The sequence below is a fragment of the Pseudorca crassidens genome, chromosome 6 (genome assembly GCF_039906515.1).
Source record: "Pseudorca crassidens isolate mPseCra1 chromosome 6, mPseCra1.hap1, whole genome shotgun sequence".
NCBI classification, from domain to species: Eukaryota; Metazoa; Chordata; class Mammalia; order Artiodactyla; family Delphinidae; genus Pseudorca; species Pseudorca crassidens.
This window is the reverse complement of record NC_090301.1, coordinates 19,379,175-19,394,767: the sequence shown is the minus strand read 5'-3', so window position 1 is coordinate 19,394,767 and position 15,593 is coordinate 19,379,175. Positions and strand designations below refer to the sequence as shown.

At 54.0% G+C, this 15,593-nt stretch overlaps 1 protein-coding gene across 3 annotated transcripts in view; it reads left to right on the top strand.

The window, feature by feature from the left end:
* The window catches only part of PNKD (PNKD metallo-beta-lactamase domain containing), a 57,553-nt gene that overhangs the window by 35,729 nt on the left and 6,231 nt on the right, over positions 1-15,593 (top strand). The window contains exons 1-2 of one of the 3 annotated variants that reach the window (XM_067740614.1): positions 543-908; positions 15,430-15,545. In XM_067740614.1, coding sequence (XP_067596715.1) covers positions 748-908; positions 15,430-15,545 — 277 coding nt within the window. In that variant the 5' untranslated portion in view covers positions 543-747. Of the gene's footprint in view, positions 1-542; positions 909-11,258; positions 12,145-15,429; positions 15,546-15,593 lie in introns of those variants that run through there. The other 2 variants (XM_067740615.1, XM_067740613.1) reach the window with 2 other exon arrangements.

Below are 15,593 nucleotides of genomic sequence, written 5' to 3'. Positions count from 1 at the left end.
GTTGCCCCCTCTGTTCGATTTCTTTATATCACCACAATTTGTAATCACACACAGGTAGCAATGTATGTGTACATATACACATATATGTAAGTATAGATAAATACATATATAATTATATTTGTTTGCTTATTTGGTTTGTTTCTCTGCTGGATTCTAGATTGTAGGCTCCAGGAATGAAGAGACTGTGTGTCTTTGATCCTTGCATTCTCAGAGGCTGGCACAGTGCCTGGCACAAAGGAGAACACAGAAAAGTAATTTAGTGAATGAATAAATGAATGAATGGCAGCTGACCCATGTGATCTCCCAGGTTCCTTCCAGCTGAAAAAGTTTATGAGGCTACGGTTTCCCGCCAAGAGGCCCATTCCAGGGCCTCTCTCAGAGTTCCCTTTTGGGGGAAGGTGGGAGGGTGTGGGGCCGAGCCCCGGACTCCAGCGATTTTATACCGGGATTAGCGCAGATCAGATGCCGGCTCCGGCCACGCCTCCCGACCGGCCAGCCGGGGGCGGGGCCAGGCCACCTTCAGCCGGGTGACATTCCAGGAGTGCACCAGGCCAGGGACGGCGAGTGGGCGGGTGCGAACGCGAGCCAATGAAGGGGCGGGACCAGAACGCCCCCAGTCCCCCAGCTGGCGGGTGCAGGGGGCGTGGCCCCAACCCCTCAGGTTCTCCAAGTGGGGGCCTGGGCCGAGCCGTCGCGTAGCAACGCCCCGCCCCGCCCCCTGGGCGGCCTCGGGCGCCTGCCCCCAGCATGGCCTGGCAAGGCTGGCCTTCGTCGTGGCTGTGGGTCGCCAGCTGCGGGCTGCTGCTCCTGGTCCTTGTCCTGCTCGCGAGCCCCAGCAGCTGCCGAGCGCGGCGGACCCTCCGTAGCCTGTTCATGGCGCGTAGCAAGCGGCTGCTCTTCCGAATCGGGTTCGTGCCGGGCTCCGGCGGGATGCGGGGCTCGGGAAAGCGGTCGCGCTGGAAAGGGGGACTGAAGAGGGGTGCCGGGGGAGGGTTTAGGGGTTCTGACGGGGCTAGGGCTAGGGGATCCAGGGCCAGAGAAGAGCGATCGGAGAGGCAGGCTGGAGAAGCCACTGATCTGGGGGGACTGAGGAAGAGAAGTTGGGGGTGGAAAATTGGGTTGGGCTGGGGAAAGCAGTTTGCGGCGGGGGTGGGGTGGGGAGCAGGCCAGGGTAGCCAGAGAAAGGGGCCGTTGAGAGGACATCTGGAGAAAAGAGCCAGATGAGGGGCTGGAGACAAGGGAGCTGGAAAAGAGAGCAGGTGCAGGAGCCCGGGCTCCCGCCACCCCCGCAAGCTCCTCCAGTGGGCAGGTGCTGGTGAGAAGGAATGTCTCAGACCTTCTAAGTCTCACGTGAAACCGCTAACTCCTTCCATGTGTCCCTGTCCCTCTCCCCATCGCTCAACTCCCTACCATTCAATGTAAGCTCTTCTGTCCCAAGAGAGAGTCCCAACTCTGTAGGTCGGTCTGTCCCTTTCCTTCAGTCCCCTCCCCCACCAATCCTGGCCCCTGTCATAAGCCTCAGGCTGTGAAATCCGACCGTAATCACTCAGCCTGACTTCTCGCTGGTTCACTGACCTCCAGTGACTTTTTCCTTTCTGACCACCCTCCACCCCCACCCCAGTCCTCATTCTTCCCTTCCACCTACTTCTACTCCTTCCTGGGCCAAGCAAGGGTGGCGACCAGCCCTGTTCTGCCACAGAAACACTAAGAGGCAGGGAAGGAGCCACAAGAGGAAGGCTTCCTAGGGTCTCTATCCCCTTCCCATTACCAGCAGGGCCAGGGGGCAGGACCTCAGGCCCCAGTTGAAGCACGGTGATGTTGGGCCTGGGAACTATGGGAGCCCTGGCCCCAGGCCAGGCTCGGGGGAGGACCTAAGCGGGGAATTTCCTGAGTTTCAGAGAAGACATTGTACAATTCACCCCTCCTCCCCTGACCACCCCAGATATCCCAGAAGCTTCACCCCTAGGACTGTGCTCACACTCACTCTAAGACAAAGAGATATAAGGGCCCAGTGGGGGGAAAACTGGAAAAACATAGGGTGGGGGGGAATCTTGCACGTGTGCCTTTTGGGGCATTCGCATCTCTAATAGCCCAAACAGTGGTCACATTCTCAATGATTGCTCCAACTAAGTCACCACTGCTCTGCATTAAAATAATGAGATTTACAAATATTCAAATATCTGCATATTTAGGATTTAAAAGAATATTTCTCCTTACAAAATTTATGGAAATTTTGTTGCTGTATTTGGGGAGGGATTTTTAAATCTACTTCCAGCTTTCAAAATTGGTAACATTGAAATCACACAAATGGCCTGAGGAAGTGAAAACTAAGTTTCCACACGAGACTGGAATCAGAAGTCCTGAGATCAAAATTCCCAAGGTCGCCACCTCAGGATCCTGAGGGTTTGGCTAGTCCTAGAACTTGGGGTGTGGGAGTTTCCAAATCCTCAAACTTGGAATTCTCAGAGAGCTTCTTTGGAATTCAGTATTCCGTGGGCTTTCCTGTGGCTGGATTTCAAGGTTGCCTTGGAATCAACTCCCCAAATTTGCAGAGCAGAAGGGCGTGCCTGGAATCAGAATCCCAGATCCTGCCCCTCCAGGGTCTGGGAAACAATCAGTCCAGTCCCTTGGGGGAGAAGCCGCTGGCTGCTGGGAGGGACAGGGGGTGTTAGCAGGAAACGGTCTGAGGGAAATGGGCAGGTGTCAATGCTGTGAGGGTGCCTCCAGGAAGGATGGAAAGGGAGGGGGACAGGATGGGGCAGGACATGATGGGAGGGGCAGAGCACATGGGCACACTCCATCCTAGATGTGTGGCTGAGAGGACCACAAGTAGAGGATTCTGTTGGAGGCTGGAAAGTGGACGATGGAGATAGGAAGCAATGGCTGGGAGAGGAGTCGTTGTTGATGTTATCATTAATAACAATACTCACTGGTGTTTGACAGTGTTATTAAGGGCTTTCCTCAAACATAACCACCGTTGTCTTGGCATGGGGATAACGGGGCACAATGGAGGGTTGATTTGGGCTAACCTGAGGTAGACACACACATTTGGGACTCTGCGGGGCCTGGGAGGCAGCGTGTAGTAGTTAAGCACAGAGCATGTGGGGACGGACAATCTGCTTTAGAATCCTAGCTTTTGTTCCTTAGTAGCCACGTGACCTTGGACAAATAACTCAGCCTCTCTGTGCCTCAGTTGTTTGCATCTGTAAACGGGCCTGGTGATAGTGCCTATCTCACAGGGCTCCTGTGAGGATCAAATGAAATTCTACAGAGGGCCTGGCTTGTAGTAAGTGCTCAGGAAATGTTAGCAATTGCTCATTCTATAGCATGGGGGATGGGTGGGAGGGAGGATACATGGCGCTGGGCCACGGCTCCTTCTGGAGCTTCCCTTTTTTTTTTTTTTTTTTTAAATAGGCACCCAGATAGCTTTAATTGGGGAGGCTTGTCAACTTCTTTTTTATTTTTTTTGGCCGCACCATGCGGCATCTTAGTTACTTGACCAGGGATCTAACCGGTGCCCCCTGCAGTGGAGGCATGGAGTCTTTTTTTTTCTTTTATAAATGTATTTACTATTTATTTTTGGCTGCGTTGGGTCTTCGTTGCTGTGCACGGGCTTTCTCTAGTTGCGGAGAGCTGGGGGCTACTCTTTGTTGTGGTGCACGGGCCTCTCATTGCAGTGGCTTCTCTTGTTGCAGAGCATGGGCTCCAGGGTGTGCGGGCTTCAGTAGTTGTGGCACACAGGCTCAGTAGTTGTGGTGCACGGGCTTAATTACTCCGCGGCATGTGGGATCTTCCCGGACCAGGGCTTGAACCCATGTCTCCTGCATTGGCTGGCGGATTCTTAACCACTGCACCGCCAGGGAAGCTCGAGGCACGGTGTCTTAACCACTGGACTGCCAGGGAAGCCCCTCACTTTTTTTTTTTTTTTTGGAGCTTCCTTACATGCTTCTACTCCTGTCTTCCAAGCCTATCCTGCCCACGTACCCATCAGGAAATCCCACAACCCTTCATTCATTCAGTGACCCCCCCTAACTGCCCTGGGTCGAGATTGTGGGATCACTGATATGAGCGGAGTCTGGTCGCCGTTCTCAAGGAGTTGGGGAGAGGAGCATGTGAACAGGCACCCTAACTGGCAGGAGGCAGGGCGTGACAGTTTCCCCCAGGAGGAACAGGGTGTGCTTGAGGAGGCTGGGATCCGGAGTGTGTGCTCCCCTATGTGTGCCTCCTGCTTCATGCCTCAGTTTCCCTTTTGCCCCTTTGCCTTCTCAGTGGTAGTTGAGGAGGTTTGAGTAGAGAAAGGGCCCCTGAGCAGAGCCTGTCTGCAGGGGGTGGGGCGGGGAGGGGGGTGAATGGGGAATTAGGCTGGGAATGCCTTGAGAATGTCTGAGAAAGTGGAAAGCACTCGGCCTCTGTGGATGGACAGTCCTAGCTGACAAAACCTTCCCACCCTCCCTGACCAAGTGCTCTCTTCACTCCTAAGCATAGATGATCTTTCTTGAACCTCCTGACCCAAGTGAAACCAGCTGTGTCAGGACAAACCTTGCTTGCTCCACTTCTGAAAGAGGAAAGCCCTTCTCTGGGGCCAGTGAGAACCACTGGCTTGATTTCAAAGGGTGGCAAAGGTCCTGAGCTGAGGACTCTTGAGTGAATGACCTACCTGCTCGTGGCCCAAAGAAAGGCCACATAGAGGCAGTGGTCTGGGCCATCCGCAGCACAGCCTGCAGGAAGGGAGCAGGGAGGGTCCTTCTCCTTTCTGCAGGCCTTGGGACCTCGGAGAGCTGCAGTGTCACCATCTACAGCGGCCCCTCGGCTGGATGGCTCCCAGTGCCCCCTTCCCCAGGCCACGTTGCCTACAGAGTGGAGTCCACACCCCTCACCCAAAGGGGCTCTCCCACATCCCCTCCGGACCCATCTCCCCCAATCCCATCTTCCCCAGGCTCTGTGTTCTTGCTGCACTTCTGTCTGGGGCCTGCCAGGCCTTCCTCCCTACGTCAAATTTTGTTGCATCAAAGCTCATCTTCAAAATATATCCAAAATCGAGCACTTAACCCACCTCCACTGCTACCACCCTGGGCCAGCCTGTGGTCGCCTCTCACCTCAATTCCTAAATTGACAGCTCCCTTCAGCCTTTGTACCCCCAGCGCACTCTCAGCATAGCAACCAGGATGAAACTGTTAAGACTGAAGTCAGAAATGTGTCACTTCTCTGCTTAGATCCCTCCAGAATGGCTCAAAGGCCCTGAGTGGCCGCCGATCCCCAACCTCACTTGTTTTTGGTATGCTGTTCACCTTGCTCGTTGGGCTTCGGCCATACAGGCCACTTTGTTGTTCCTCAAACACTCTGAGACAGTCTGACCTCCAAGACCTCTCGCTGTCTTGTCTCACTAGAACTTTCTTCCCCCAGATGGCCACATGGCTGTGCCTCTCTTCCTTCAGGTCTCTGCTCAAATGTCGCCTTATTCGAGAGGCCTACCCTGACCACCCTGTGTAAAAATAGCAAGGCCCCCACGCCTGCGCTCTGTTACTCTACGCTGCTAGGTTATTCTCCGTAGTACATATCACCGCATGACATCCTGTATATCGACTTGCCTATTTTTTATTGGTTTTCTTTCCCAGGCTGAATATGAGCCACATGAAAGAAGAAACTTCTTTCACTGCTGTATCCCAGCTTCCAGAACAGTGCCCGGCACAGAGCTGGTGCTTGTTAAAGGGCTTTTTTTTAACATCTTTATTGGAGTAGAATTGCTTTACAATGGTGTGTTAGTTGCTGCTTTACGACAAAGTGAATCAGCTATACATATACATATATCCCCATGTTAAAGGGCTTTTAAATGAATAAATAGCTTGGCCCAAGTCCCATCTCCTCTACGAAGCCTGCCCGGCCTCCCCAGTCAAAATTCATCTCCGCCTCCAGTGACCCCGCGCTGTCTTCCCTCCTAGAGCCTTCACTGCATATTCTTGCTAATTCTTGCATCAGGTGTTCAGAGGTGTGATTTCCCCACTGGACTCCCACAGGCCTAGCCCAGGGAGCAGGACTGAATCAAGAGGGCCTGGGATTAGGGTGAGGGAGGGAGCGGGGGCATGGGGAGGGGGCATCAAAAAGAACAGACTGAACCAAACAAACCCCAGGGGCCTTGTCTGGGCAGGTGGCCTGGGATTTCAGGCAAGGAGACAGAAATAGTCCAGGCGTCCTGCCCAGGACCAAGATTCGGCAAAGAGGCCGCCAGCAATGCCTGTGTCTCTGGTTCTCCCCAAGAGCCCTCAGCAGCCACTCTCCCTACCCCCTGGGAAAGACGGTGACCCGGGATGGGTATGGAGACAATAGACACAGGCCCCGTGGTCTCCCGCTCAGGCCTGTGTCTTGACCTGACGCAGGCACTGCCCCTCTCCTGGTCATGGGGAAATGGTCCCCCTACCCCCCAAGGCCTGCTGGCAGCTTCCGGAAACTCTCCTTCTTGAGGGCCTTTTTAGCTATCTCCTTATCTTCAGTTTCCTCAGTTCTGAGAAAGCACAGAGCAGCTAGTGGCTCGACTTGTTCCTGAGGGGCCTCAGAGCAGGCTGTGCTCCAGTAGGACTCTGTGTCCTGGTGGCTGTCCAGGTCCCTCAGCCCTCAGACAGGCATTTCCGGTTTGGTTTCATAAAGACTGCCTGTCACTGGTCAGATGCAAAGCCTGGGAAAACCTGGGTCCCGGGGGTGCAGGAGAGGAGAAGCCAAAAGCACCCCCCAACCAGAGAAGCCTCTCAGCCTGGGCTTGCTGTCCAGCTGGTAGAATCTGGGGCCAGGGCCTAGCTGGGACAGACAGCCCCCAGGCCTCTCTCAGAGCTGCCCAGGATGGCAAGACTGCTCAAGGGAGGAGGGGGAGAAGAAGGGCTTCATTGTGTGTTCTCCACAGCCAGCCAAAAGAAGGGGGTGGGGAGGGGCTGTGTCTCACTGCCCCAGCTGTCCCTGGTGGCCTCCCATGGGCTGGAGGTTCAGGCTCAGATACCAAAGACGCCACACTCTGGTTCAGCGAGGCAAGGAGTGAAAGGTATGCCTGTGGCCCTCTGTGTCCTGCAGCCCCGACCCGACCCGCGGGGAGGGCCCTCAGGCACCTTCCAGGCTGCCCCAGGCCTGCTGCCGCCACCCCAGCCCCGCCCTGCAGAGTGGTTTTTCTGTCTCCCAGTGGGTCCCAGAGGACCAATTAGGAAACTTTCTTTTCTTTTTGGTGAGGCCACAGTGGGTAGTTCCGGGCCCCAGAACTGCTGAATCAGAATCCAGGAGGGGCGGGGTGGGGGGCAGAGCCGGGGTAAGCAAAAGAGGAAAATGTCAGAATCTTTTTGTTTCACCAGCACTCCGAGATCGTTCTGATGCATTCGGGCACATTCTGACCCTGCTTGGGGACCCCGTGGCAGGGAGTTAGAATTCCACATCAGGCCCTGGGGAGGTCAATGTCATCTTGTAAGTCACGTGAACTTCCTGGACTCAGCTGCTCATTCAGAGAAAAGGAGCACTTGGGGTTTTTTGTTTGTTTGTTTTAATTTAATTTAAATTTTTTATTTTTGGCTGCGTTGAGTCTTCGTTGCTGTGTGCAGGCTTTCTCTAGTTGCGGCGGGCAGGGGCTTCTCTTCGTTGCGGTGCGCGGGCTTCTCATTGCGGTGGCTTATCTTGTTGCGGAGCACAGGCTCTAGGCGCGTGGGCTTCAGTAGGTGTGGCACGCGGGCTCAGTAGTTGTGGCGCATGGGCTTCAACTGTTGTGGCGCACGGGCTTAGTTGTTCCGTTCCATGTGGGATCTTCCCGGACCAGGGCTCAAACCCTTGTCCCCTGCATTGGCAGGCAGATTCTTAACCACTGCGCCACCAGGGAAGCCCGAGCACTTGGTTTTACAGAGAGAGAAACTGAGGCTTGGAGAGTGAGTTCCTGCTTCTTGCCTCGGGCAACAGAAGAAAGGAAGCTGTGGGGCCACCTTACAGGAGGCAGAGAAGGCCAGGTTCTTCCCAGGGACTCATTCACTTCCACATTGTCCCATCTTTTTTCCTAAATTCTCTTCTCCATCCGGCTCGTGATGCTCCCCACGGAGCCATCCACCCAGTCATAAGTCCAGGGTAGAGAATGGCAGAGCCTAGATTGAAAGGGGTCTTCTCCTGAGAGTTACGGGGGTCTCTGACCCTCTGTAGTCCTCGGGGAAACTGCTGCATATGTAAGGAGTTGGTCTGGGGAGAGAAGTCACAGCATTCAAAGGGGTCTGTGTCTCAAAGAGACTAAAACTAGTGCTCCAGGAGGTCCCAGAGGCCAGATCCTGGGCTGTGTGTCTAGAACACTGTAACCACCCTGACAGATCAGTTTTCCCAGCAAAGGCCCTCAGAGGAGCTGGGTCTGCCCCCGAATAGTTCAGGCCCACTCATCTCATCCTACCCTCTTATTTGGGGTTTGCAACGGTTAAGAGTGTGGATTCCGGGGTCAGGCTGCCTCAGGTGAATCTCTGCCGCTCTGTGATCTTCAGCAAATCCCTTCCCCCCCTCTCTGGGCTCCATTGTCCTTGTCTGTAAAATGGAGGAAATAATGATACTTGCCTCAGGGTTGCTTGGAGGATGACAGGAAATAATTGATGGGAGGCACTTAGCTCACAGGTGGGGTCTAGGAAAGCTGTGGGAAAAGTCATTATTATTAAAGATGAGGCCAGTGGGCTCTGGAGAGATGCTCTAACCTGTATGGGCAGAGCCGGGACTATGGACCCATCTTCAGACCCCCTTTCCTCTGTCCTGCCGCATCTCTTCGACTTTAGAAGTTGGGATTTTGTGCCCCAGTGACACTGCCCCGTCCATGCCCTTGGGTCTAGGTGAGCTGCATGCTCTGCCATGTGGGTGCATCTGGCAGAGGGGAGGGACTTGGAAGCAGGCGGGTGAGGAGGGGAGGGGAGAACAGGGGCAGAGGTAGCTGTAACTGGGGCCCTGGATGCTCCCACCGGCCCTCACAGGATCCACTGGCCTGGCACGGGGCCAACCACAGCGTTGACAATCCTCTTTCTGTGCCCGTCACTTTATTTTTTTTTAATAAATTTATTTATTTATTTATTTTGGCTGCACTGAGTCTTCATTGCTGCGTGCGGGCTTTCTCTAGTTGCGGCGAGCGGGGGCTACTCTTTGTTGTGGTGCGCGGGCTTCTCATTGCAGTGGCTTTTCTTGTTGCGGAGCACGGGCTCTAGGCACACGGGCTCAGTAGTTGTGGATCACAGGCTCTAGAGCACAGGCTCAGTAGTTGTAGTGCACGGGCTTAGTTGCTCCGCAGCATGTGGAATCTTCCCAGACCAAGGCTCGAACCCATGTCCCCTGCATTGGCAGGCAGATTCTTAACCACTGTGCCACCAGGGAAGTCCTGTGCCCGTCACTTTAATACCTGCACGCCTGGCCCTGCCCTGCCTTTCCTGGTCACTAAGCCAGCATTTTGTGGGTCCCAGTTCTGTGCTGGGCTAGTGCTGGGGGCAGCCATAGGGGTGCAGAGGAGCCACGAGGAGAAGGCTGGTGACTGCCTGCCCCCTGCACGGCGCTGATTAGGGCTCCGGGTAGAAGTTGATAAGGCCCAGCCACTGCAGGGCTCACCTGCCCCTGGAGGCCGGGGAGAGGCTGAGTGCCCCCGATGGAGCAGGGGAAGATCGCTTTCTGCTGGGACAATCGGGAGCCGGCTTTGAATCCAGCCCTGAAGGATGCTTAGGGTTCTAGTAAGTAGAAAGGCCTGCAGGGTGTTCCAGGCTGAGAACTCCCCGGGAGCCAGGCAGGACTGTAGTTCTGAAATTTTAATGAGTTGTTTCAGGCATTCAGAAGAAGATAGATAGTATAACAATCCCCCCACCTCCCAGCTTAAGAAAGAAAATATTACAGATGCTATGAAGCCCGTGCCCACCTCCCCACCCACCTTCTCCCTGCCCCTGAGGAAGCCCTGCTAATGTGCGTGTTGACTATCCCCTCAGCTGCCTTTATTCTTCTACTATTGATACATACGTCTCTGTCCCTAAACAATACCAACGATGGTCTTGCGTGCTTTGGCATTTTAGATAAATACCGTCAGGTTACCTGTTATCTCTGTGGCATGTCTGTGCTTGAGCTCTGTGCGGGCTGAGGGTTCGTGCTCTAGATCATTCGCTTTCCTGGATGTATGGTTTTCCACGGTCTGAACAGGTCACCACTTATTTATCCACTGTGCCTTTGACAGACATTTAGGCGGGTCTGATTGTTCACTCTTGGGACACGGGCCGTCCGGGAGGAGGGGGCAGAGACTTGCCTCCTCCCAGCCCACAGAGGGCTTGCCTGGGGGCTGGACACTCTCCCATCAGCAATGCGGAGCCACTGAAGGCTTTTGCGCACGAGTAGGATGCAGTCAAAGGAGGTGCTTTAGGAACTTAAACGTTGGCCAGAAGTTTGCAGTTTGCTTCAGAGGCAGAGAGCTGGATGAAGGAGGCTTTCGGAAGGGCCTCACTGAGAGCTTCTAGGGCCTGTTCCCAGGGTTGAGCCCATGCGGGGCCGGGCTGGGGGGTGGAAAGCGAAATTGAGAGGAATCCTGTCTGGGTCACCTACACTGGGGAAAGGGTTAAAGGGGTGCTCAAGTTGTGTAACTACGAGGATGACAGGGCCTTTCCTAGAAAGAGAGGCAGCAGGAGGAAGAGCTGACAAGCGTGGTTATGGACCCTGGTGATTGTGACCCAGCCGAACGGCTGATGCAGGAGGAGACGGAGCTCAGGGACTTGAGAGACTCGTGAGAAATTCATTGTCAGGGAAGGACCAGGCCTGGAGAGAGTGGCCCAGGGCCACTAGGTCCTCAGGCCCCTCCCCCAGCTCTGCACCGATCCGGACCTCAGGCCCACAAGGGCCACCCCGGCCAGCACAGTTCTCGGGTGGCAGCCATCCCCACCTTTCTCCATCTCCAACATCCCCTCTAGGCCAGACCCTTGTCATCTCCCCCACTGAGTGACTCGGTTCCCCTGCCACCTTCCACTCTGCTCCCTTTCACTGTACCTTCTGACAGCAACTGAGCGAGCTCTTCAAAAAGAAAGTCAGGGCTTCCCTGGTGGCGCAGTGGTTGAGAGTCCGCCTGCCGATGCAGGGGACACGGGTTCGCGCCCCGGTCCGCGAAGATCCCACATGCCGCGGAGCGGCTGGACCCGTGAGCCATGGCCTCCGAGCCTGCGCGTCCGGAGCCCGTGCTCCGCAACGGGAGACGCCACAACAGTGAGAAGCCCGCGTACCGCAAAAAAAAAAAAAAGGGAAGTCAGAACACATGCTTCCCCACTTTAAAACCCACCAGCAGTTTCCCACCTCCTCTCCGTGGCCTGGCGCCTGCGCACCTTGCTGACCCGTTCTCTGGCTAGAGACTTCGAGGCCTCCTGGCAACTCCTAGAACGTGCCCTACTCGTGCCTGCCCCAGGGCGCTGGTGCTACGCCCCCCCAGACAGTCTGCACTGCTGTCTCCCTCATCTGTCTGTTCCCTGCTCAAGCGTCACCCTCAGAGAAGGGGCCTTCCCCAACCACCCTGTCTACAGTAAGACCATCTTCCTTTCCCACGACAGTTAACGGCTTGCATGTCAAGTGTTTTGATTTCCGGTTTGGTGTCTGTTGGCTGCTCCTCTATGTTGGCAGGGTGCCATCTGTCTTGTTCTCTGCCGTCCGCACCCTGTCCAGCATGTGCAGTAAGTATCTGCTGGAGAAAGTTAATGAAAGAGCAGGGCCTTGTTTACTGCAGCTTCCTAGTGCCCAGTCCCTGTGCTTGTTCATCTTCGCTGGAGCACAAAGCACATATAATAAGTATCCAATAAGGGAAGACAGGGAACATTTACCAGTCGCTCCCAGATGTGGACGGCCATGTTCTAGCAGCTATGAGGGGTGCCCGGCTGAATGTGGGAAGGAAACACCTTCCACCTGTCAGGCCCTGGAGAATGTTAACATTTGTCATCTTGTTGTATGTCAATGAATCTTCACACAGATGAGAAGCCTGATCTGTGAGACCATTGACTTGCCCAAGTTCTCAGACCAAGGATGGGCCAAGCCGTGACTGGAACCCAGACCTTTCTGTTGCCAGAGCCCCTGCACTTTCCATAAGCCTAAGTAGGAAGAAATGAAGTCAGGAACAGGACTCCGGGCATGGATGCAGGGTGGTGTCCGGGCACAGAGGAAAGGGTGATTTTATTTTCTTATTTATTATTTCAAAATTTTTCATTTTGAAATCATTTCAGAGTTGCAAAGTTCGTACAAAGAATTCCCATGTACCCCTCACCCAGCTCCCCTGAACGTTAACATCTTTCATAGCCATGGTACAGTTATCAAAACCAAGAAATCAACGTCCATACAAACTAGTAACCACTCTCTAGACTTTACTGAAATTTTGCACACTGTCCCCCTAACATTCTTTTTCTGGTCTGGAGTCCAATCCTGGGTATTTAAGTTGTTCCAACCCATCCCCTCTGGCTGGGCATCTCTGCTGTGCCAAGTCTTTGTTAGTCCGGCAGCACAGCAGGGAGAAAGGAGAGAATCAGCAGCTCCCACTAGCTCTCACCCCCCACTCCGGGTGTTTGGTACCTCTCACTTGCCTGTTCTTGGGGTCCCTTCCCCAGATTCTCACACGGCCTTTCCCTCACTTCTTGGAAATGTCACCTCCTCAAAGAGGCCTTCCGTGACTGACTACCAGTTCTAGAATAGCAGCTCCTGTCCTCATTCTCTGTCCTTTTGCCTTGTTTATTTCATCATCTTCACTTGACAGTATGTTTATTGTCCTGTCTGTCCCACTAGAATATAAGCTTCAAGAAGGCAGGGACTCTGCCTTACTCACTGTGTGCCCAGAGCAGGCTAATAGCAAGGCCTCACTAAATATTGTGGAATGAGTGAAAGTAGGAAGTGGCTGAAATGGGTTTAAAAATAAAAACAGGGTCTATGAAAAAACAGACATAAAGACACATAAAGGATGGCAAGGGGCTTCCCGGTGGCACAGTGGTTAAGAATCCGCCTGCCAATGCGGGGACACAGGTTTGTGAACCCTGGTCTGGGAAGATCCCACATGCCGCAGAGCAACTAAGCCCGTGCGCCACAACTACTGAGCCTGTGCGTCACAACTACTAAAGCCCGCGCACCTAGAGCCCGTGCTCCGCAACAAGAGAAGCCACCACGATGAGAAGCCCGCGTACTGCAACAAAGAGTAGCCCCTGCTCGCCGCAAGTAAAAGAAAGCCCACGTGAGCAACGAGGCCCCAACACAGCCGAAACTAAATAAATTAATTAATTTTTTTAAAAAAAGGATGGCAAAACCCCTCCACAGCGCGTCTAGATTCCCAATGGATACAAGGGCATGGGCACACAGAGCCGGGACAGCCATGATTCACCTTCAGCTAAACTGTTTCGACCAAACTGTCATGGAAACATGCTTGGTTTCGATCAAATTGTTTGCAGACAGATCAGCTTGCTCTTCCCAAAGGGGCCTGAAGAGCGCCTGCCCCTGCTGCCTCCCCGACACAGACACAGCAAGCCTCTGTAGGGATTTAGGGCCCTTCGTCCACATCCCCACCTCAACTTTTCTGTCTCAGGCTTAATCAGCCAGAACCACCCCCACCCCTTTTCTGACTGCCTTGCCGTGTAACCCTGAGCACTGACCGACCCCACCCACACCCCAGCCTCAGTAGCCTTCCCGAGAGCAGAGGGCCTGAGACCACTCCTGCTCATGCTCTGCAGGGCCCAGTGTAAAACGGGATTTTACAAAAAGGAATTTGGAGTCTGTTGCTCGAAAGGCAGGAAAGAGGTGTCACGTAAGGTACTAAAATATAAAGCCTTTCCTTTCTTCTATGATCTCTCTCTTGACTTGCCGACTTGCCGTGATGTTTTTAATTTGCTACTTAATGTCATTCTGAGCAGAGGAGTACTTAAAATCTTAATTATTAGCATGAATTATGCCGTTCATTATATATCATGCAGTGCCACTTTTAAATGCAAATAGAAGAACATTTAGCTCACATGTGGGATCACCGAAACTACGTAAGTCACGTTTCTTAGCTTGTACGTGGATATGTGTTACGTTCCGACCAGAACGGTGGAAATGTGGCACCGAGCTAACTCAGCTGTTTTTATTTCACTTCTTGATACGTGCACATTCTACCAGATCGCTCTGCTTTCAGCTTACTGATGAGCGGGAGGGCTGGAAGGAGGAGGACAGATCGGCTGCCTCTTTCCCTTTCCTTCCGTAGCAGCATCGTTTGCAGCGTCAATGGTGGGATCATACAGGGCAGTAACATGATAAGGGTTCCTTGATCATTTGTGTTTCTTAGAACACCATTGCCTTCTTGATGCATTTCAAGCAAATTCTAGTTTGAACCCAAAGTGTGGCTTATGGGCCAGCCAGTGCCCACCACCCCACTCTTTACCCAGTCACAGATGTACACTCACCTGTATTCACTTTGGGCCTTGAATTTCCACACATAGAGGGTCCACCAGAATTCTGTGCTCATGGCCATCGCAAACACGGTGTGTGAGGGGCAGCAGGGACGGAGCAGACACGTGTCGTGATGTTGTGTGTTATCACCTCTGCTCGCATGCATGTTCCATTGTCCCATCAGACTTCACTTACAAGACACAAGTTCATAGAGAAGATCGTTAAGAATTTCAAGATGGCAACAGCAGAGCATCATACCAAGTGCGGGGCCTTATGTGACTGCCGGGTCGCACACCTGTGAAGCCAGCCCTGCGTGCTGGCATCCTGTATTTGGGGGACTCTGTCACTCGCAAGTCCCCTCTGTTCCTCATGCCCCCTTTTCACTGTGTAGCCTGGGATGGCCTGGAATGGAGGCAGGTGGAGGGAGGGAGTGTGGTCAGCTCATCCAGCCTCACCACTGCCTGCTTCCTCCACCAAACAGCCAAACAGAAGCTTCTACACTTTCCCTAAGTAAACCCTGCTGTCTGCTGCCTCTGGGCCTTGGCCTATTGTTTCCTCTACCCCAGTTGTTCTCAGAGTTGTGGTCCCTGGGTCAGCAGCATCAGCACCAGCTGGAGCTTGTTAGAAATGCAGATTCCCGGGCGCCACCGCAGACTGGCTGAGTCTCAAATACTGGGATGGGGCCCAAGGGATGGTCTTCAGCAAGCCCCGGGCATGACTGCGACACACCGCTGCTCTTCCTGAAATACTCTTCCCACCTCATTGCAGCTTCCTAACTCCTATACCCCTTTCACTGAATAAACCCCTCACCCTCGGTTCTCTTCTATGAATTCCTCAGCTCACGTCTCGCCTGGTGAGCTTGGGGGTGTTTCTGTCTCATTCTCCATCTTGTCCTGAGTACTGAGCAGGGCAAACAGTCAGCACACGATAAGCGATGGTGGAGTTGCATTGACTCAGGGGGTGACTGAGGGAGTGGAGACATGGGACCTGGGCTTCACGGAGGGACTGGGCTCGAGGGGCAGGGCTGAGCACAGACGTCCCGTCCTGCAGGTACAGCCTGTACACCCGCACCTGGCTCGGGTACCTCTTCTACCGCCAGCAGCTGCGCAGGGCTCGGAATCGCTACCCCAAAGGCCACTCCAGAACCCAGCCCCGCCTCTTCAATGGTGAGCTCTGGCCACGCCGGGCCAGCATCGCCCCAAGCCGTGGCCACC